The sequence below is a fragment of the Camelus dromedarius genome, chromosome 33, assembly GCF_036321535.1.
Source record: "Camelus dromedarius isolate mCamDro1 chromosome 33, mCamDro1.pat, whole genome shotgun sequence".
Classification (NCBI taxonomy): domain Eukaryota; kingdom Metazoa; phylum Chordata; class Mammalia; order Artiodactyla; family Camelidae; genus Camelus; species Camelus dromedarius.
Window position 1 is genome coordinate 6,355,553 of NC_087468.1, and position 22,418 is coordinate 6,377,970.

Below are 22,418 nucleotides of genomic sequence, written 5' to 3' on the forward strand. Positions count from 1 at the left end.
GTAGTAATTTTTCATACAAGTTTAATATCTTGATTGAGCATTAAATACTTTGCAAAACAATTCCTAGCAGATATACAATGCTGTAGCGTTAATAATCTTAAAAAAATCGTCTAAATGACATAATCTTAAAGTAAATACCAACAGCGACAAGCAGAACGATTTTTATTTGCAGATCCTGTCTGTCACACTCCTTCCTATGCACTGACCCACATCAGCGCTCTCAGCCGAAGGCCTGTTAGATGACGGAGGCCCTGGCAGGTGAGATGGGCTGATGCAGGTTTCACACCTGAGTTCCATGCGCTGCACTCAGCCAGGCCAGGGGCCAGACTGCAATTCAAGCTCAATCTTCTGGAATAAAGTTGTAAACCTAGAAATCACTGGCAAAGCCTTTGAGGAGCTGAAGCAGCGGACGTGAATTCATGGTCTCACTCAGTAGGAAGGGCACATGGGTCCTCATGCCCAGGCCAGTGGCTCCTGGTTTTAATATACCCGCTGAACGACTTCAGTTATACTGGAAGGTGGGGGGCACAGCAGGGCGGCCCGGCAACAGCGCAGGCAGGGCTCCGGCGGGACAGGAGGGGCAGGAGGCGGAGCCGCAGAGCCAGGCCGGTGGGTTGGGGCAGGGGCCCCCAGCCGGCACTCACACGGGGCACCACAGTGCAACGACCACACACAGGCAAATCCGAAGGCTCTGCAACGGCACATCACACTCACTATCCTCTACTAAACAAGGCCAGGGGGACCACAACTTATTATAGAAAATGTTAACGAGAAATTTGGTCTTTGAAAGTGTGAGAAAAACAGACCCTGGACACAGAAAGACCTTGCGCAGCCTTGGTCCCCCCAACAATAAAGCTCTACCCCATACAGTGTTCATTAGGACTAAACATGGGAGTGTTGGAATGTTATCAGGTTCCCAGAGAGCTTTCTGCGCATATATGGGAGGTTTTCAGCAAGTGGTGGTATCTTTCATCACAAAAAACAATTAAAAATAATTTTCTCTCATCTGGGGAATTCCTTCTGTAGAATATCGAACTTCCTGATCATATCACTAAGAGAAAAATTAAAGTACCTAGTTTTAATTTCTATATTAAAAGCCAAAATATTATAAAAAGCATTTATGACAGCTAAATATATAACAGCAATCACAATGTTCTTCTGAAGATTATCTGAAAGCTTAAAATATTTTCTTGATTTTGGATATCAAGTTATTTATTTTTGTCTTTAGAAATAACTAAGCATTTTATCAGTAAGGAAATGCTAAATAAGACTCATCAGCTGCACTGTCTCTCAGGTTACAGACAGAGCCAAGCCTCTTACAAAAATAATAGTTTCAGAAACATAAATGAAAACAGGAACCATAAAGCTATAAATTCCTACACAATTTCGACGCTTTGGTAACAGATGGTTGTCACTGTCCTCTCCTGCCTTTACATCTACTCAGATGCCAAAGAAAGGCAACTAAATTTAATAAAATGCCAAAAGAGTTAAGTGGCATGAAATGAGACTTGGGGAAGCAGAGCCAGCACTCGCAGGAGAGTCTAGCACAACCTTGTCACCGTGTCAAGGAAAGCGGCCCACACTGCGCACAGGGGCTCAGACAGCGAACCGGGAGAGACGAAGCATCGCCTACAACACAGTCATCTCTGGCTTAGGTCCCTCAGTGACAAACCAACATGCTCAAAGGGACTGCAGACCATCCTTCGCACACTCCATCTCGGGGGCCCAGAAGATTTGTGTGACAACGGCAGTTAGGAAACTAGTGGCCGACTCAAGTTACGGGTATTTTACTAATCACAGTTAACAGCAGCGAGACCTGTAACATGGTCATTCACCTCCTGCTCCTCAGGGCTGCCCTGAGGTGGGCAGGCAGGTATCATTACTTTAGAGACGAGAAAACCATGGCGCAGTGCCGTGCCTTGCTGAACATCACAACACAAGCTGTGACACGGCAAGGAGGCTCCCGATCCCACGTTCTGCGTCTTGCTATAATGTCACTTCAACTATATGAAACTGACCTTTTAAAAGAGATTAACTTAACAACCAAGTCCTACATGTTCTGCATCTGTTGTTCCTCACAAGAAACTCAGCTTCATTTTTAAACGATGCTACACATTTTAAAGAAGCAATTGGATGTTTTTTTATATTAATTCATGATTTCATTACTTTATTGGCTAAATCTAAGGAAGATTATGTTCTAATTAGCACAATGACACAACATCGACTTACTTCCACCATACATACACACACAGTTTTAAAAGTACAGAAAAGCTATCACTTCTCACATTTACAGAGTGATGCTAAACGTATCTTCTCTAGAGAACAGTATTTTAAGGACCAGAACTAAACATATTGTTTCTACCGGACTGAATGACAGAATCTTCTAGATTTCTCTAAACAATATAAAAAGGATATTCTAGATGGAGACAGTAATATATCTGTCACAAGTATGTTATCAAAAAAAATTAAAGATATTTTAATATGTGAAAAAATCTGTTTTAAATGTACAATATTTTTGCCAATACGCATTTCATAAATGATTTCAGATATCATTATTTTAGCAATTGGTTAAGGAGTAAGGAAAAACCAGTTTCTAAAATACATAAAATAACAAGTGGTTTAATCTGAATACAATGACACTTCATTTACCTACGTGAAAATTATACAGTGAGCCTGGACTTTTAACTAGGCAACTGAATGACATTATAGGTCATGTCTACTCTAAAACTTACATCCTCATGAAATAATTTTAACATCCCAAACTAACATTCTGACTAAACATTCAAGCAATGAACTAACCACTCTAAACAATGTAATTCATTTGGAATACTTATGTTGTGAAAATGTTCATCCCTTCAACAGGATTACAGAACTACTGAAAGACTTTGTTTCTGTCAGTGACCAAAACATGCTTCGCCTGCATCTGAAAAGGTAGTAAAGAGATGCTAAAAAATGCTGCCATGGCAGCGGGAGTGTCCCGTTACTGAGAACAGTTACTCAGGACACATGGATCACAAGCAGAAAGGGGAGGACAATTTTTAAAGGCAAACAGTAATTATAAGGAAACAAAAACAAAAACACACATATACACACAAAAACCCCAGGCCCAGATGGCTTCACAGATGAAGTCAACCAAACATTTAAGGAAGAATTAATACCAATTTTTCACAAACTATTCCAAAAATAGAAGAGGGGAGAACTTCCCAACTCACTCTATGAGACTAGTATTACTCTGGTAATCAGACAAAGACATGACAAGAAAAGAAAAATACACAGCAGTATCCATTACATACAAAAATCCACAGCAAAATGCTAGCAAACCAAATCCAGAACACATAAAAAAGATGACCCACCACCCCGACAAAGCGGGATTTATTCCAGGAACACAAGGTTGGTTTGACGTCCAAATCAATTAATACCCAAAGATAATAAATAAATAAATAACCTGTATCCTTTAAAGTATCAGTCAAGTTTGACAGAGGTAAGATCTCTGATTCTTCTGGGTCTTAACTGGTATCTAACACTGTTAGTTCTAGGTCATATTAAAGGCTTTGCTATTCATAAGTAATGTTTCACTGAACAATGTTAACAAACAAACAAAACTCTGCATTTGCTCCCATGATTCCCAGAGCAAATCTACAGGTAAAATGAGGTTGTCCTTTATGACTGACTTTGTGATTTATTATGTCATAAATTTTTTTTTGTTTGTGTCTGTTTAGTCCTAAGAATAACATGGAGGTAGTCATTACTATTTTAATTTAATAAAGATAAAGAAAAGTTAAAAAAAATCAATTAATGTGATATATCACACCAATAAAAGCAAAAAAGAGCATCTGACAATTTCCAACACTTCTTTATGATGAAAACGTTCAACAAACTAGGTATGGGAAGGAACCTCCAGGATCTGATAAAGAGCTACAAAAACCCACAGCTAACATCACTCCTGATGGCGAAAGACCGAATGCTTTTCTCTAAGACCAGGAACAAGATGAGAAAGCCCGCACTCACTATTTCTAGCCAACAACACTGCTGGCATAGCCGGGGGAATCAGCCAGAAAAAGAAATAAAAGGCATCCAGACTGGAAAGAAAGAAGTAAAACTATTTCTATTCGCTGGTGACAACATTTTACATATGGAAAATCCTAAGATATCCACCCCAAAACTATAAAAAAATTTGATTTACAATAGAATAAAAATGCAATTAATGCTCAGAAATAAACTTAAGAGAAATGCCAAACTCTGAAAACTGTAAAACATCATTGAAAGAAATTAAAGAATATCTAAATAAACACAAAGACATCCCATACTCACAGAGCAGAGGACTTAAGATGATAAATACTCCCCAAATTGATCTAGAGATTGAACACAATCCCTAGCAAAATCCTAGCTGGCTCTCTGCAAAAGCACGCAACCTCGCCCTAAAATTTATATGGAAATTCAAGGGGCAGAGAATAGACAAAATGACCTTGAAGAAAAGGAACAAAGTAGGAGTCCTAGCACTTTCCAATTTCAAAACTTACCAGAAAACTACCGTAATCAAAACAGGTCACACAGCGTAACAATGAACATGAAGGTCAGTGAAATATAACTAAGAGTCCAGAAATCAACCTCCATGTTTACAGCCAACTGACTTTGTGTTAGGGTGACAAAACAATTCAACGAAGAAATGACAGCCCTTTCAACAAATGATGCCGGGACAACTGGGTATTCTGTCTCACATCACATACAAAAACCACCTCAAGAGGAATCAAAGACTGAAATGTAAGAGCTAAAACTATAAAACTCTCAGAAGAAAACTTCAGTGTAAATCTTCATGACCTTGGATTAGCAATGGCTTCTTAGGTATATACATGAGAGGAACGAAAGCACAAAGACCTTACAAGCATGTTCATAAAAGCATTATCCATAATAACCACAATGGAGATAATCCAGATGCTCGTTAGCTGATGAATGGATTAAAAAGAAATGCAGTGGACCCCGTACAACGGGGATTTACTCGGCAATAAAAAGGAATCAACTACTAATACATGATACGACATGGTTGAATCTTGAAAACAGCGTGCTAAGTGAAAGAAGCCAGTCACAAAGGCCACATGTTTTATAAGTCTGTTCACATAAAATGTCCTGAATAGGCACCTAAATAGAGGTGGAAAGTAGAAACAGCTGCCTGGAGCCAGAGGGTTTGGGGGGGGGGGAGGGGACTGGCGAGGAGCTGCTACAGGGTATGGAGGTTCCTGACCAGCGAGGGAGACGTCCTGCAGGCAGAATGCCATGACCACGCACAGCTCTGCGAACAGACTGAAAACCAGTGAACTGCAGGCAATCTTCAGATGGTATGTGAATTACAGCTCAATAAAACAGCTACCAAAAAATAAATGGAAACAGCCAAAGAAGTTGTCTCAGAGAGACGATTTCGGGCAGCAGAGGTTATATACTATCTGGAGAACAAAAATCTACAGTATGACATTGTACTAAGATGCTCATTATTCCATATTTTTATAAAGGACACATATTATGAAACGGGGAAGGAAAAGATCTTGTTTTGTTTTTTGTCCTTTTCCCCAAGTTTTCCTTAAAAAATCATAACTTTTTGAGTATGCAACTGTCTAGCTAAAACATCATGTAATACGTTCTGGATCCTGTCAGGTGTCTACTGTTTATAAAGTATACACAATGAGGCAGATATGAGGAAAGAACACTAGGTTCGATGTTTAACATGCTGGAGCTTTTCTGTTTCCCACACTTACATATTTAAACATGATGCTTATTCTTTCTGTGCCTCAGTCTCGTTGTCTAAAAATGGAGCAATATCTACACTACCTATGATAAAATTAGTGTTACTAAAAATGTAGTTTTCTTAATATCCCCCAGTACTGTCCAGATTACCATAAGATTCAAAAACAGGACAGCAGCTATAAGGTCTATAACTCCAATTCGTCTAGACCAGAGGGGCAGTAAGAAATTCTTTTGGTTTAATCAAAAATGTTGGTATGGTACCTTACAGAGATACTGAAGTACCATTTACAAATAATTAGGAAAGGTATACAAAAAGATGGGAATTAAACTAAAATGGATAAAGTTATAAAATGATTACAAGACTAACATTTAAAGTCATATAAAATAATAAATCTATATGAAGATGTTATTCCTTGGGGAAATATAAAACACCATGCGATATGTTTCTTCTTTAAAAATTAGACAAGCTTCAGAGTGGTTAAATTTATGTTCCTTTGCTAGCCACTCTGGGATATCTAGCAAAAAGTATTATTATTACTACTTTATCAGGATTATAATAATTCAAGAGTCAAACAGGAATAGAATTCTAACCCTACCTCAAATCACTTAGGGCATGCCCTGCTTTGAAAATACAGAAATATAATTATTTTGATAAAAACTCTGGGCTTGGGGTTACTTACGGGATTTCCTATAGACTAACCATTTGTTTTATCATTTTGTAAAAAAGCTGAGTTTAAGACACACAACAGGATAAATGTTTCTAAATCATGTGCAAGCATTCACAGTGGCTCCTGTGACCCGGAATCAAGGAAACGCATCCATTTCTAGTTAAAATCTAAAACTCACTCTACTTTACAATGCTTCAAGTAGAGTAGCATCTCTTTCTGAAACCATGGTTCCAACTTGCAGATCGTGGCATTTTCTTTATTTATTCCTTTATTCTGACAGTCTGATTAAAATTTACACAGAACTAAAGGCTCAGGCTGAAGACAAGAGCTTTCAGTGTCTACAACTCTACAGTGATGACTTTTCCAACAGAGTAACTGTACTTACATCAATATCCTCTTGGGTAAAAGTTTCTGGATCTTCTCCCATCATGTTGGCTAAGTGTCTCTTTCCTAAGTTGAATTCTTCAATCTGCTTTTTAATAAAATCCATTGTGTAAGTTTCACGTCTTAAGGCTGCAACATTTTTCTTTGTTGTCACAGCTGTGGTGTGTCTTAGCCTTAATATCTAGCAGAAAAAACAAATTGAAAGAAAAGATTTCAACATAACATAAATGAGGCTTAAAAATATTTGTAAAATTTTTTTTAATGCTGTTCATTTGGAAGTGGCTTTAAAAAAAAGTCCTCAATTTGCTATTTTCCATAAAATCTCTTTAAGCTCTTTTCAAAGACATTTGTAACACTGCTTAAGATTTTGACATCCTGAAAATTCATAGTATGTATTAAAGCTACAGGCCCTCACAGCATCAGTACCAGGCTACTGAATATACTTATTAAATGTTCTGAACTATTCCAGCAATAAATTCAGACAAAAATATTTACATTCTAAGGAGTCCATTATTCATTAGTACAACCCACTAAGATGAGACTGAGTGTGAAACAACCAGCTCTCTAGTTAAGAACAGTAAGAATTCCTGGAGAGAGTCTGCTTGGCCCCTGCTAGATACAATTCCTAACATTTTCTAGGTTCTATTTCCAGCTGAAAAGTTGTGACAGAGAATTTTCCTAATTTTGCTTTTATGGAATGGTATAGATATAACTTGACAAATCTGTCTTGTGAAAGATAATCAGTGGCTCAGACAACTATAATTTCAAGCAAGCAGGTTCCCAAAGAAGCCGAATGCCAGTGCTACACACTCTGAAATGGTATTCAGGAGTATTAAGGAGTTTCCTTTTTGTTCAACTGGACAAAAATGAAACAAAGAAGAAACTGCTGCTAATTTGAATAGAAAAGCAAAAAAAAAAAAAAAACTTTGGGATATAAAAGAAAAGGTAAAGACTGAAGTCAGACTACAGAAAATGTGCATAGAAAGAAACAGTATAAGGATTCCATGAGAGTGATTACAGTAACCCTTTTGGATGGCTTTTTACCTTTATCAGCTAGAGGTCTCTGGAAGCAAGCAAGAAACTGACTTTGCCTTACTTAAACAAAAGGGACATTTCTTAGAAGGCTAACAGGGCCCCCCCCACCAGGACTATACTTGAAAGGAGGCAGGGTCCAAAGCAACTCTGGCAGTTACAAAGCAGGAACCCCAAATATCGACGGCACGTTCAACAAAGTCAGAACGTGGCCATTAAGCTAAAAAGGTATATTCAAACCGTCCTCGTCTCTTTGCTCCGGATCTCAAGGGAGCGAATACCTACGGGGGCTACCTTGAGTCAGGTGCCCCAGATTACAGCCCTTCTGGACTGTACCCAGTAGGAAGAACTCATTCCTCCCTGAGAGAACCAGAAACACCCTCCAGGGCGGCCCCGCGCCTCTATCACCTCAGCCCTCTCCCGGGCGCCTGAGACCCCAGGGGCCCCTGGCAGCGCCGGCGCCACATCCTTGTGCTACAGGGGCCAGCGCACCTCCTTCCCCAGGTCCTACCTGGCACTGGGTACTTGTCTGCAACTCAGCAGCCACGGCTTTCCAGAGGCCTTGTCTCCGGGCAAAGCCAACCCTACCCGCAAGAAAGAGCCGGTAGGAAGCGGCTGCGCCGCAGGACACACAGGGAGCCGCCATGTTGGCTGCGGGGTACCCGGACAGGAGGGTGAAGGGGCGGGGCCTGCCGACTGCGCAGGCGCCGAGGCAGCCGGGTCCCAGAGGCTGTCGGGAAGAGGCTGTGGAGCAGGGGGCGTGTCCTGCCGCCCGCTACCGCTCGTCGCTGATTGGGTGCTTGGGTCCGCGGGGCGTGTCCGACCCCGCCCCGGGTCCGCTTCCTGGCGTCGTTACCCAGCTGCTCATCTTGAGGTCCGTCGCCCATGGTGTCTCCTTGGAGCCGCTTCCACGTGGCTGTGTCTGCAGCCCTCTCGTCTTGCGCCCTGCGCCGCCTGTCTCCGCCTGCATCACCCAGCTCCTCCCGCTCGGCAGGGACCGGCTCAGCGCTTCCCTCTCTGCTGACCCCCTCCTGGCCTGGGTTTCACCCCATCTCCTCCCTTCCACGTGCAACGGGTCCAGGGGCTCCCCTACCCCGGCGGCTGGAGCCCCCGCTTCCTAAGTGCAAGACGCTGAGGCCAGCCCTCCAGCCGCGGAGGACAGGCCCTTTCAGGTCACCCCCGTGCTGTCGGGGCTCAGCACCCCCTGGAAATCCAGCCAGGACTGAATAAGCAGGTGTCCAATGCAGATGAGGACGCCTCCCCTTCTGAGGCCCCTGTGCTCCGACAGTAACTCCCAGCCTGCTTTCTACGAAATACGTGTAAAATGATACAGTAAACCGTTCCGAAAGGGTTTTCAAACACAGATTTGAAGGATCAGTAAAATTAATACACAAATACACACACACACACACACACACACACACACACACACACACACACGGAAATTCTGAGACCAAGCTCTCAAGCAAATAAATGCCATCTACTATCACCATTATTTCTTAAAACACAGAAAACACTTTAGCATTAAGAAAGTAGAAGTAACATTATCTGGGAATGAAGTGCGGTCCTTCAGATGGAGTGCGTTTAGTTGTATGCAAAGCTCGCTCCGCTGTCCTTTTTGTTATTACCTTTTAGGCTAGGGAAACTTTTATCAGATGTGCCCATGAACTAGCATTTGGGAACCAAGACTTTATAGCTCATTAAAATAGATGTTTTTAAACTGCAGTTCCCACACATTGTAAAAAAAATTTTTTAACTTAATTGTGGAAATTTAACCAAGTGTAAAACAATCAAATAAGTATATAGAAGCAGAATTTATATCATTGTTAAAATATGACACAGGGCATATAAAAACTACATAAGTACTAAATTCAGATTAATAATTGTGGAGGTTTTTACTTTTATTTTTTCTCTGAAACTCACGTTAGCATCTTTTACTAGATTACGGTAAAGCAAGTGTAATAACATCTTCCACCTCTAGGGGCAGCCCTTGGACTGCTGCGTTGAATTCCCTGTGTAGCCTTAAGTTTGGGAACAAATACACAACTGTGGGTTGACGTTAGTTGCATCATTTGGAGACAGAAGGAAAGATTGGAATCAAGGAATGTGCTGATCAGCATTTAAAATGTGAAAAAAAATAATCTGTAATTGTACCAAACAGCTAAAGCTTAGATTCATTCATTTAATTTTTCTCTCATTTACTGAGCACCTGTTATGTCGGAGGCATCCGGCATCCCAGGTCCCACATCAGGATCATAAAGTCCCAGCAGTCCAACATGGAGGAGTCGCATCTAATGAGAGGGTTTGGTTCTAAAGTCAGCATATTTTGTGTGTGTTACAAAGATTCTTTTTAACAATTTTTTCTTTATTGAAGTATGGTCTTTATCTAATCATCTGTCAATGGACATTTAGGTTGCTTCCATGTCTTGGCTATTGTAAACAATGCTGCTGTGAACATTGAGGTGCATGTATCTTTTCAAATTAGAGTCCCCTCCAGATATATGTTCAGGAGTGGGGTTGCTGGATCATAGGGTAAGTCTATTTTTAGATTTTTGAGGAATCTCCATACTGTTTTCCATAGTGGCTGCACCAAACTACATTCCCCACCAACAGCGTAGGAGGGTTCCCTGTTCTCTACACCCTCTCCAGCATTTATCGTTTGTAGACTTTTTAATGATGGCCATTCTGCAAAGTCAGCTTCAAAAGTGACTATCAGGAGAGTTGAAACATTGCTGAGGAGTGAAGCAGCACACGGAGCTGTTAGATGCAGCTGCTGAGAATGTCAATTGACACCGTTGTCCTGAAATCAATGAATCAATGATCTGAAGTTAAGACGTGTGCACCCTACAATCTGTCAATTACATTTCTGGATGTATATCCTGCAGAAGTTCTTGCACAGTGCATCAGGATCCATGTATAAAAATGTTCATGGCGTCGATTCTTTTGTAACAACACACAGAAAACCCTCCCTGTTGACCGGAGAATGGATGGAGAAGGACCCTACAGCAGTGACAATAGATGAACCACAACTACACTAGAGAATGTGGATGAGTTTCAGCAGGTTGAGGGAAAAATGGAAAGTCACCTACATACCCATAGGATGATTCCATTTACATGAAGTTCAAAGGCAGACAGAACTAAGTAAGATACTTTTGAAGGGTTTATTCCTGTGTTGTGAAACCACGAAGAAAAGCAAAAGAGTAATAAGCAGGAATTTTAGGATATTACAACCCGCAGGGAGAAGAGAGAGGAATGTCAGGAGCAGGGCACAGAGGGGTGTCAGTGCTCCTGTCTGTGTTCTTTCCCTGCAGGTGACTGGTAGATACACGGGTGTTCATTATATTATTATTCTTGAATTTCTAAAAATATCTAAAAGTTGTGAATACACGTAGCGGGAAGCACTGATATTCATCTGCAATAAAAATTTCTCTACTTCAATAAAAAAACTCTAGTTTTATAGACCACTCCCAGGTAAATAAACAGTATGTATGGCGTGTGGAAATGAGTAATGTACATTTCACTAAAGTTTAAAAGTATTTATAAGAGGTAGAGGTAGTCTAAGTACATAATATCTATATATGCATCCATCCAACCATCTGTATAATCTACCTACCTATCTACCTACCTATCTATTTACCTATCTATCTATCTATCTATCTATCTATCTATCTATCTATCTAGGCTTCCTGAACAGTTTAAAACCTGAATCTGTCTCAGGCCACAAGTAAATCTCTTCTCCCAAGATGCATCTATTTTATTATATGAATGGAATTTTAATAAATAAGAAATAGAACAAATGCCTTCTTTGCTTTCTTACCCCACTGTGTTCAATGCAAACCCAATCCTACAGAGCTACAGACGCTCTTTACCTACAAGCTGTCAATTACGTTTGCTATGAAAGAGACAGCACTCAGGGAGCTGTCAGTCAGGGCTGTTGTGATGCTTCAAGGATCCTTCCTCCAGGCTTCGTCATCAAAAATAAAACAAATTTACATGGAGCATAAAGGCGGATTGATCACACCATTTGCTGTGCATTGACAATGACTTCAAACACACACAAGTTCAAGGAGCAGTGTGCGTAGGCCAATGTCCCCTTGACCACGTTTGTAGTTACTTGTCGTAGATTAAGCCATCCTTTTAAAGTGCGTTTAGACAGTGGAAGGAGTTATCCTCACAGAGTGCTGGGATCATGAGCGGTTCCTCTATTTGAAATAACAGTGTATAGAAAATGTTCTGTGACTATTTCACCCACGTCTTAAGCATGGATTTGGGCTTAGTCGAGACTCCCCTGTGAAGGATGCTGAGTGGAGGTAAAGGAGATCTAAAAAAAAGGAACTACATAAAAAAGATTATAGACTGGATGTAGTCAACAGGCTAGTTCTTGCGGAGTGGAATAGAATTGGAGTCAATAAAATCACTAAGGGCATGGCTAAAATAAACAGGCTGAATCATCAAATTCCAAAAAACTGGAACTAAAATGAACATCTTGAGGCATAAAAGAGACTGTTTTAGGACCCATAGAGGAAGTACCACTTTACACAGCAGGGGGGCAACTTAAAAAGTGCATTGCTCCTAAATGGTTGATGCAGCCTGAAAATGTAAATAAGTAAAAGATTGTGATCTGAAAAATGAGAACGTTCTCATTCAAAAACATACTGAAGTGTAATTTTCACTCTTCCTCTTCTGCAGAAGTAAAGGAAAGAGCAAATCTCTACTGCCTCCATCAGAGAAAATGTATGGATTTAGATGGAGCATGGGATGCAGTTCTTAGAAATACAGAAGAGAATTATGTAAATTATACATGCATGTACACAGGAACACACATGTATGGAAAACAGTTGAAAGAGAATTATAAAATGCAACATGGAATGAAGTGAGCACTGCTCTAAGCTTTCTCTCATGGAATCGGAACGGCCACATGAAGGAGACATTTTATCCTCATGTGAGGCGTAAGGATGTTGAAGTGTGGACATGCAAGATGGCTTGTTCAGGTCCCACAACCAGGAAGAGATGGAGCCAGGAGACATGGCTGGAGCCCACGCTTGTCTGTGTTACGCCCGTCCCGGGCAGGACCGTGAGTTAACCAGAGTGGCTTTAGAGCCTTGTTCTTGCCTTTCTCCAATCCACCTGCTCACTGCTTCCATTCTCTTCAGGGACCAGCCCACTTGTCCTCCTGCTTCAGCACCGACCACGGAGCTCTGCCTGCTGCTCACCCATCCCCTCCTCCTCCTGGGTAAGGGTGTGAGGTTACATCTGCTCGGTTGTGCCTCAGAGGTTGAAAACTGGCTGCCCGTCAGACACATGTTCTCTGGCTTGCACAGCAATGTTTGGGAAATTTAAACGTGGGTGCTTTCATTTGGTCACACACCCTGCATCCGTGTCCTGCCCCATTCTCAGTGGTCTGCTCCTGGTTGCTCCCAGGGTCTTGTTGCATCCCTGACTTCTCCAGTGCCCACTGTGAGCACTGCACCTACATCCTTGATAGATGCTTCCCCATTCAAACATGAACCCCCAAATGACTCAGATTTTGTCTACTCAAAGATAGCTAGGGGTGTTCGGGCTCTAGGATCCAGAGGATTCTTCCAAAAGGCCAACCTTTTCAGAAAAATGAATATTTCATGACTTGGAGACATGGAAAACCTGCCCAACATTTCTGCTGACTTTGCTGCCCAGCTGGAAAGTGGAATTATGGAACTTAAATTATTTATTATCATTTTTTTTTAATGGGTGTACTGGGAATTGAACCCAGGTCCTCGTGCGTGCTAAGCATGTGCTCTACCATTTGAGCTACACCCTCCCCTTGGTCCTTTATGAATTATAGTAAGAAGTGAATCTACACAAAGACTTTTATCTTTATCACCCATTATTTATTGAGACATACTTTGCAAGGCTCTGTGATTGGAAGCATCTGGGTATTAAGATGGTACCTGTCTTTCAGGAGCTTATCAACTTTGAGCGGGAAAAAGATACTTGCACAAATCTGATCATTCTGGAAAGACTGTGACATAGTCATGAAAGAACTGCAAAGTAATTTGGGAGTTTGAGAAGGAAAACATTACTTCCTGCCAAATGGATCAAGATGGTTTTATTTCCTAAATGTTTTATAGAGTTGCAAATCAAAATAAGGAAATCGTTGAACTCATTTCTTTACCATTATGCAGAACCACTTTTGAACTCTCTCTGAAGGCAATTAACCCACCCCATTTTATAAATCCTACAAAGTGGAATTTTCTATCTCAATTTATCAAATCAGGCGATTAAAAATTATTCTTCAGTACCCTTAAATGACTCTCAAGCATTTGCATGCCACCTTTGCTATTTCCACCGAGGAAACATTCCTGGCCCATTTTCCAAGTGTTTTCCAAAATCAAGTATCATAACTGAAATCTCAAATTGTGTCCAATTTCAGTGAGCAGATCACAGCCTAGTGTGTGATTAAACTGTCGACATCTCTTTCTGAATAAAGTTTGCTGTGATTAGATTGTACACACCTGCGTGCTGTTATTTTAACTTTAGACTCAAATGAACACTTTACTCTGGGAAATGCAGATTCCTGAAATAAGCATGTCAATTTTCAAACGAAGCTGTTAGGGTTACATTCTTAATAACCTTGAAGCTTAGAAATATTTATGCTTATATGGTGAATCCATGATTTCCTGTCATTTTATAAATGTGTCCGACAGTCTTTGGTGTAGGTTAGTGACCTCAGGGTCCACACTTGTCAAATAGTCATGTTCTTTATAACTTCGAATCAGAGCAATGTGTCTCCATGCAGTCAGAATCAAGAGTTCAATTTAACAATTCAACAACTCATGCAGTTTATAACAGGGAAATAAAATGGATAGTACGAGTCTGAGTGACTTCCAGATTTTAATTTTTATACATTTGATCTATTGTTGGAAAGAGAAAGCAGTAGAAAAGAAATGAGATTTTGGTTTTCAGCTTCTGTTTTTGGTACTTGTATAGTCAATATTGTAGGTTCACTCTTTCTGAGCATCAGGGAGGGATTCCTGCTAAACCACGGGCACAGGTTGGGTTACTAACATTGTATCAGTTTGTGCTCAGTGGTAGCTGGGATGTTTTAGCTGGCATTAACTAACTTACAACATCATTGAAAGGGAAGGTGGGTCAAGCTGTAGCTGAACTTGGAGGAACATCTCCCGAGAATTCCACTGGCACTGCTGTGATGTGTACCAGCCCAAGGGGTGCCCCATGCCTCACCCATCTGTATATGCTTATGAAATGAATTTGAAGTCTTTTTCGAATCCTTTGAGGGCAGAGTCCACGTTGGTTTGGATCATATTGTATCCCCAGCTCGACTGTGCTGGTCTGATTCTAGGCGATCAATAAATTCTTGTTGGTTGAATGAATGAATATGTAAAATATAAGTTGTCGTTTTCTCCTGTCTCCTCCGTTCTTCAGCAGTCAAGATTCATAAGCTGATTGTTCTCCAGTTTCTGTTCGATGTCATATCGTCATTGTGTTTGCTAATTTTGTTGCTTGATTTCCTTTCCCTAAATCGAGTGGGTATGAGTGCAGGATTTCTGAGCGTGTTTGCGGACCCCTGCTCTCCCTGCTGTCAGCTGAATTTGCTTTGATGCTCGCTTAACTCAGAGTAAGACTGGCCGCTATAGTAACGGTACTGTTGTCTACTGGGTCCTTTCCTGTTTCTATTGCACAGAAAATATTGAGGATTTTTACCCCTGCAGAAGATGTCTGCCTTCTAACCTTAGAAAATAGCGTCTTAGCTCTCGAAGCAAGGGAAATGTAAACTGATTAATCAGAAAATAATGACGATCATATCAGTGCCCCCAAAGCATGTCCTTGCTGTGGCCTTATTTCTGTGGCTGGGGTTGGGGGGGAGGGTAATAAAGTGGACTGCCGGGGGTTTGGCACATGCCCCCCTCCCTATTCCCGCACTCAGAAGAGGGCTTTTCTATTTATTTTGAGGCAAGAGGGAGATAATTACGTATGTGTGTGTGTATGTATGTATTTTATGGAGGTACTGGGGATTGAACCCAGGACCTGGTGCGTGCTAAGCATTGAGCTATACTCTCCGCCCTCTATTTATTCTTTTTATTTCTTATTTTTAAAACTGGTTTTTCCTTTCATTAAAAAATCATTGGTGTTACACTTTCCGTTCAAATATCTGTAGAAACCTCCATTTTATTTTACGAGCAGACCCAGTGCCTGCATATTTCTATAAATGAAGTATTATGATGATTATTTAATCCAAAAACCCAAAGTTCAGCACCTTGAGGAATTAATTAAAGTGAATTTATTGCACATTATACACAACTCTATGTTTTATTTTTTAAACAAATTTCCACTTCATAAGACTTGTTCTTTCCAAAATTAGATTTATAACCATATCTACAATAAAATGTATACCTTATATTTATTCAATAATTTATTTATAAAGCATTTTTACATATTTTACCTCATTTGATACTCACAACAACCTAATTGTATTTTAAGCATACTAGAAACTATGTCAAGGCTGAATACACTGGCTTGAATATTTTAAATGCTAAAAGCAAGTATTAACAATGGAAAAGTGTTATTTTATCTTTAGAAAGAAAAAAAACACCTTTTAATTCCATGAAAATAACATAATTCAAAGGAAAAATAAAACATTATCTTGGTAGATCAGTTCTGAAAATAGAATTACCTCTTAAATTTCTTATGTTCTTAATTTCTACACACAAACAGAGGACAAAAAAAAAATTATCCTCAATACGACAAAAAAAATCCTTTAGTGATTTTTGAAATAACTTCATCACCACAGATACTGATTTGCCCTAAATATTGATATCCACGTTTCATGAAATATTCCCTTGGCCCAGGGTTCAAGCTTACTCTCCGAATTCAGAGTAAGAGTGAGTCAACGAGGGTTCAGAGGATAGTCGGTGGAGATGTCGCTTCCATCCCTGACTTGCCATTTCCTTCAGTGACTTACTGTACTCTCCACGTAGACCTTTTCCTTCCTAGCTTGTTAGTGACATTTCTTTTCTTCTCTTTGTGGTAAAACACACAAAACATACAATTTTTCATCTGGACTATTTGAAATCTACAGCTCATTTGTATTATGTGTGACCATCACCACCATCCACCTCCAGAACTCTTTTCATCTTGCAAAACTGAAACTCACAGAACAGTAACTCTCCACTCCTCTCTTCCCCAACCACCATTTAATTTATTTTTTCTTTATAAATTTGACTGCTCAAGGAGCCTCATGTAGGTGGAATCATACAGCTTGACTTTTTGTGATCAGCTTATCTCACGTAGCACGAGATCCTCATGGCTCATCCACGTTATAGCATGTGTCAGAGCTTCCTCCCTTTCTAAGGTGGAGTTGTACAGATACACCACATTCTGTTCACTCATTCATCTGTCAGTGTATGCTTGGATTGCTTCTCCATCGTAGCTATTATGAATAATGCTGCTAGTTTGTTACTATTTGCGTGGAATATCTTCTTCCATCTTTTCTCTTCAACCTATTAGTGTCTTCCATCTAAAGAGAGTCTCTCATAGACAGCATCTAGTTGGGTCATGTGTATGCAGTCTGCTGATCTCTGCCTTTTGATTGGAGAGTTTAATCCATTTACACTTAAAGTAATTACTGATAAGGAGAGGCTTACTTCTGTCATTTTGCTATTTGTTTTCCATATGCCTTTTAGATTTTTGTTCCTCATTTTTTCACATTACTGTCTTTTCTGTGTTTGGTTGACTTTTTTTTTTTTTTTTGCAGTGAAGTATTTTCATTCTCTTCTCATTTCGTTTTGTGTATATTCTATAGATATTTTATTTGTGGTTACCATGGGGATGACATGTAACATCCTAAATTTGTAATGCTCTAATTTGAATTTATACCAGCTTAACTTCAGTAACATACAGATCTGTCCTTGCCCCCTTTCAGTTATTGATGTCACAAAATTGCATCCTTATACATTGTGTCTAAAAACATAAATAGCTGTATTTTTATTTTTTTAAATTATTTATTGGGCTTTTTATTTGCCCACAGCTATCACATCGTGACTACTGGTATCTCCACCTATTAGGGAACAGCACTGACAGCAAAATGTTTTCATGTATTCAATTATCAGCAGAGATGGGTCTCTATATTCTGCCAGTATGACTTAACCAGGCAGACTTCTACAAACAGACCCTCCCTAATTCAAACCTTTGGCCATCAGCACAGGACAAATTATGACATACCCACACAGGAACATGGTACACTGAAAGTCTGAGCAGGCAAGGCTTTTCCTCCATTCTTGGAAAGAAAAATTGGGTTACTTTTAAGTAGGTCGTGCTGCTTCAAGAATCATTTTCAGATCACGTGCAGATGGAAAGATATGGTGAATTCAACCTAATTTCAGCTCCAGAAAGTACTTCTCTGATGGACATTCATTTTTTCACTTAGGGCTGCAACCCTGGCAAAAATGCTAGATCAAGGTCAAAAGTGACTTGAACCTTCTCATAAGAGGTCGTCTCTCTAGCCTGGAATTAAGGGCGTAGCAGCACTAGGCAATTCTTTCCTGAGCACATGGATTTTGAGACTGAAGAAACGGCTGCATTTTCCAGACCTGTCAGTCTGATGGTTTTTTCGACAATTAGATTTACTAAAGAATTGTATAGAGAAAAAAAAAAAGAGAAATTAAGCAAAAATGTCCAGATGTCATCTGTTAAAAATGTTTTATTGAGACAATAAACAAATAACATCAACGAGTACTAAAATTTTAATTAAAATATGATTTACAATGTTGCTCTGCACCACCCGAAGCTTCCTTATTGATGGAAAATAAGATTGCACTGCTTGTGGCCTTAGGACACTCCAATGTCCCATTTGACTTTGTGGGGCTCCCCCAAGTAGTGCGTTCTCATAATCTCTTTTCCGTGCCCGTGAGCGTGAGAATGTTCTCTGACACTTGACAATACAATGGCAGTATCAATCCTTCCCTCTCCTCTCTGGCTATATCACTAAATAGATGGATATTATGTTCTCTTGCCTTCTGCTCAGAAAAATCTGAGTATTGCATTTCTGTCAATCCATTGATTGAAGAGCTTCCCCCTCAGAATGTTGACAGCTGCTTCAGAAGTTTATAAAATAACTCGAGTGACAGCTGCCAGGGTATCGGCTAAAGGAGACCTGGAACCATGTAATTAGCATTCATCACATGCACACACTTCCATTGACAAACCTCTTCTTGGCTCAAAGTTGACTATCAGGAAACTGATGACTCTTGTTAAGTTCGGAACAGCCCTTGATAATGCTTAACTCCCCATGAGCTGATTTTTTATTCTGTTGAAGGTACTGGGAATTGGGAATTGAACCCAGGACCTCATGCATGATAAGCATGTGCTCTACCACTGAGCTCTACCCTCCCCTCCATTAGCTGATTTTAAATGGAGCATGTTAATACATTTACTATTGAGTAAGTTCATATTGAATGCTATCTGTAAAAATTGCTGCTTTAATTTTTTTGTTCTTTATCCATCAGACAAACATCTATGTGAGAACCGTCTCCTAATGACATACTGCACTGATACATCCCTCGTATTTGAGCAGATCTAATTCCCAGATCTAAAGTGGAAATAAACCCAGTCACCTAATTAATTACCTTTACGGACATAAAAATATTCTTTGAAGTAAACAACACCAATATGTATTGTAGTCACCACAATGTTAAAGAGTGCATTAAAATCCTTGAAGTAAACACCAAAATATTAACAGTGGATGTTCAGAGTGGCATGGCTGTGGGAGATTTTTTTCCTTCTTCTCTTATGTTGTAAATATTTTCTTTACCCTTGCCATTCTTATATAATTGAAAAAAAAGAACGTTATATTAAAACGCTTTGAGCACTTAAAGGAAGCTATTATTAAATGTACCTTCAGAGCCAAAGGGAACACTTGTTTTTCTTAACTATCTTGAAAGGACCTGGGTTTAAAAAGAACTTCTCTAGGGACGAGGTTCCTATAGATACATGAACAGGCACACTGCAGTGCCTGTGAAAGGACTAGCATCCTACGAAGAATGAGGACGCTCAAATGTAGGCTCATGTTAAAAAATACAGGGTTACATTTGATTAGTGGTAGGACCACAGATCTGAATACCCCTGGAGCGAAGCTTATGCCACCCAGAGGATGGATGTTGCTCTGAAAGCCCGTCCCCATCGTGTGTTTGTTCAGTCAGTCTATCAGGTGTTCATTCTCCTTCTATTTCAGTCTCTCGGGGTTCATTTTGAATGTTGCTTCTTGCCGACCTTGTCCCTCATTGCAGGAAGAGGTCAGCATTCTCCTCCTTGACCCCGCCTGCCCTCTGTGACCTGCTTTAACATGCAGACTTGCCTTGGCTTCACCCTGTCTTCTAGACCAGGAGGGGACCTCCTGTCGAGTCCGTCCTCAAGGACGAGTTGTGTCAGGCAGAAACAGTTCCTTTATCACCCACCACAACTATAATCTTGTTGATTTTGGTATGGGATGCATGTGTTTAATTTCTAACCCGACAATGGTGATGAATATTTTTCTTTTTCTAGTTTTACTGAGATACAAATGACATACACAAACTACACCTATTTAAAGTGTCATTTGATAAAATTTGACAGATGTCTCCATCTCTGAAACCATCAACACCATCACCATAGTGGACAGACCTATCAGGACCAAAAGTCTCCTTGTGCCCTTTTGCCATCTTTCCCTCCAGCCCTGGCACCAGGCAACCACTGAGCTGTTTTCTGTCATAATGGGTGAGTCTGAATTTTCTAGAATTTTGTATTGATGGGATTATGTGGTACACACCCTTTTTTTCAGAGGCAAGGTTCTGGTTGCTTTCGCTCAGATGCATCCATATACTTTTTGTATCAATAGTTCATTTGTTTTTATATCTGAGTAGCATTCCTTGATATAGATTAATCATAATTGATTTACCTGTTCACTAGTTAGTGAGCACTTGGGTTGTTTCCAGTTTTCGGTTATTATGAATAAAGCTACTGTGAACACATGTGTGCAGGTTCTTGTGCAGACAAGTGCTTTCATGTCCCCTCATTAGATAAATAACCTAGGAGTGGAAGGGCTGGGTCACATGGTAGATGTATGTTTAACTTTTTAAGAAAACACCCAACTGTTTTCCCAAGTGGTGGTATCTGTCTACAGGCAGTCAGTGAGGGCTGCTTTGCCACCTGACCAGCAACTGGTGCGGTTCATCCTTCCACTTCGAGCCATTCTAGTGGGCGTGTAGGGGTGTCTCATGGTTTTAATTAAAAATTCCCTAATAATGATGTTGAGCATCTTTGCATGTGCTTACTTGCCATCTGTATATCTTATCTGGCTAAGTGCCTGTTCAATCTTTCACCTGCTTAAAAAATTGGTTTATCTTCTTATTCTCGAGTTGTAGGAGTTCTTTATACACACAAGCCCTTGGTGGAATATGTGTTTTGCAAATCACTTCTTCCAGTGTGTAGCTTGCTTTCTCATTTTCTCAACGTTGTCTTTTGAAGAGCAGAAGGTTTTAATTTGGATGCGGTCCAATTGTTTTGATTTTTCTTTTTGTGCTTCATACTTTCAGTGCCACATTTAAGAACGCTTTGTTGAATTCAAGGTCACAAAGTTTTCACTTGTTTTTTATTCTGGGTGCTTTTAGTTTTTTGCTCTTTTTATGTAGCTAAATGATCCATTTAAAGTCATTTTTTTTTTAGGTGGTGTGAAGTCAAGCTCGAGGTTATTTTTTTGCATATGGTTATCCAATTGTTCCAGCACGGTCTGGTGACAAGATTTTCCTTCCCCTGATGAATTGCTTTGATGCTTTTGTTGAAAAATGAGTTTACCATTTATGTGTGAATCTATGTCTACAATCCGTTCTATTGGTCTGTTTGTTTAACACCAATACCACACTATCTCGATTGCTGTGGCTTGACTATTATAAAGCTAAAAACAGATAGTTTAAGTCTATCATCTTTGTTCTTTCAATATCACATTCTAGGCCCCACGCATTTCCATGTAAATTTTACAAGGAGTTTTTCCATTTCTGTGACAGGTAGAAATTTCGACTATTTTGTTGATTCTATACATCAATTCTGAAGAGTTTTTATTTATATCTTAGTAATTTCAGCTCTTCTGACCTATGACCATGATCTATTTTCTCATTCATCTGGCATTTTTGATTTCTCTCTAAAGTGCACAAATCTTTTTTTTCCCTTGGACATGTCGGGATGTCCTTCAATTTTTTTTCTTGGGTTATATCATGGGCTAGAACCTCTAGTGTGATACTGAATAGAAGGATTGAGACTGGACGTCCTCAGAGTTTCTGATACCGGGGGAAAGCACCCTGTCTCTCACGTTAGCAGCAGACTGTTCGCAGAGGCGTCGAACCAGGCTGAGGAAGTTCCCTTCCACCTCCAGTCTTCAGAGACTTTATCAGGAATGGATGTTGGATTCTTTCAAGTCCTTTTCCTTCATCTATGGAAACGTTCATATGGTTTTCCATCTTAGTTGGATAGCATGCTGAATTCGATTGGCTTTTGGCTTTTCAACCATCCTTATTTTCCTGTGTTAAACTCCAGTTGGTCATGAGATAGATAGAAGCTGTATTCAATTTTCTA

General features: G+C 40.0%; 1 protein-coding gene and 1 non-coding gene across 2 annotated transcripts in view; both read right to left on the minus strand.

The window, feature by feature from the left end:
* MRPS9 (mitochondrial ribosomal protein S9) overlaps positions 1 to 8,503 on the minus strand; it is a 38,852-nt gene extending 30,349 nt beyond the window's left edge. Inside the window, exons 1-2 of the mRNA XM_010991887.3 lie at positions 8,332 to 8,503; positions 6,790 to 6,969 (exon numbers count right to left, since the gene is read on the minus strand). Of these exons, the coding sequence (XP_010990189.1) occupies positions 6,790 to 6,969; positions 8,332 to 8,466 (315 nt within the window). The 5' untranslated portion in view covers positions 8,467 to 8,503. The remainder of the gene's footprint in view (positions 1 to 6,789; positions 6,970 to 8,331) is intronic.
* A 10,623-nt stretch (positions 8,504 to 19,126) lies between these two features.
* TRNAD-AUC (transfer RNA aspartic acid (anticodon AUC)) lies at positions 19,127 to 19,205 on the minus strand. Its single transcript has one exon. It is a non-coding gene; the product is annotated as a tRNA-Asp (tRNA).
* Between the last annotated feature and the right edge of the window lie 3,213 nt (positions 19,206 to 22,418).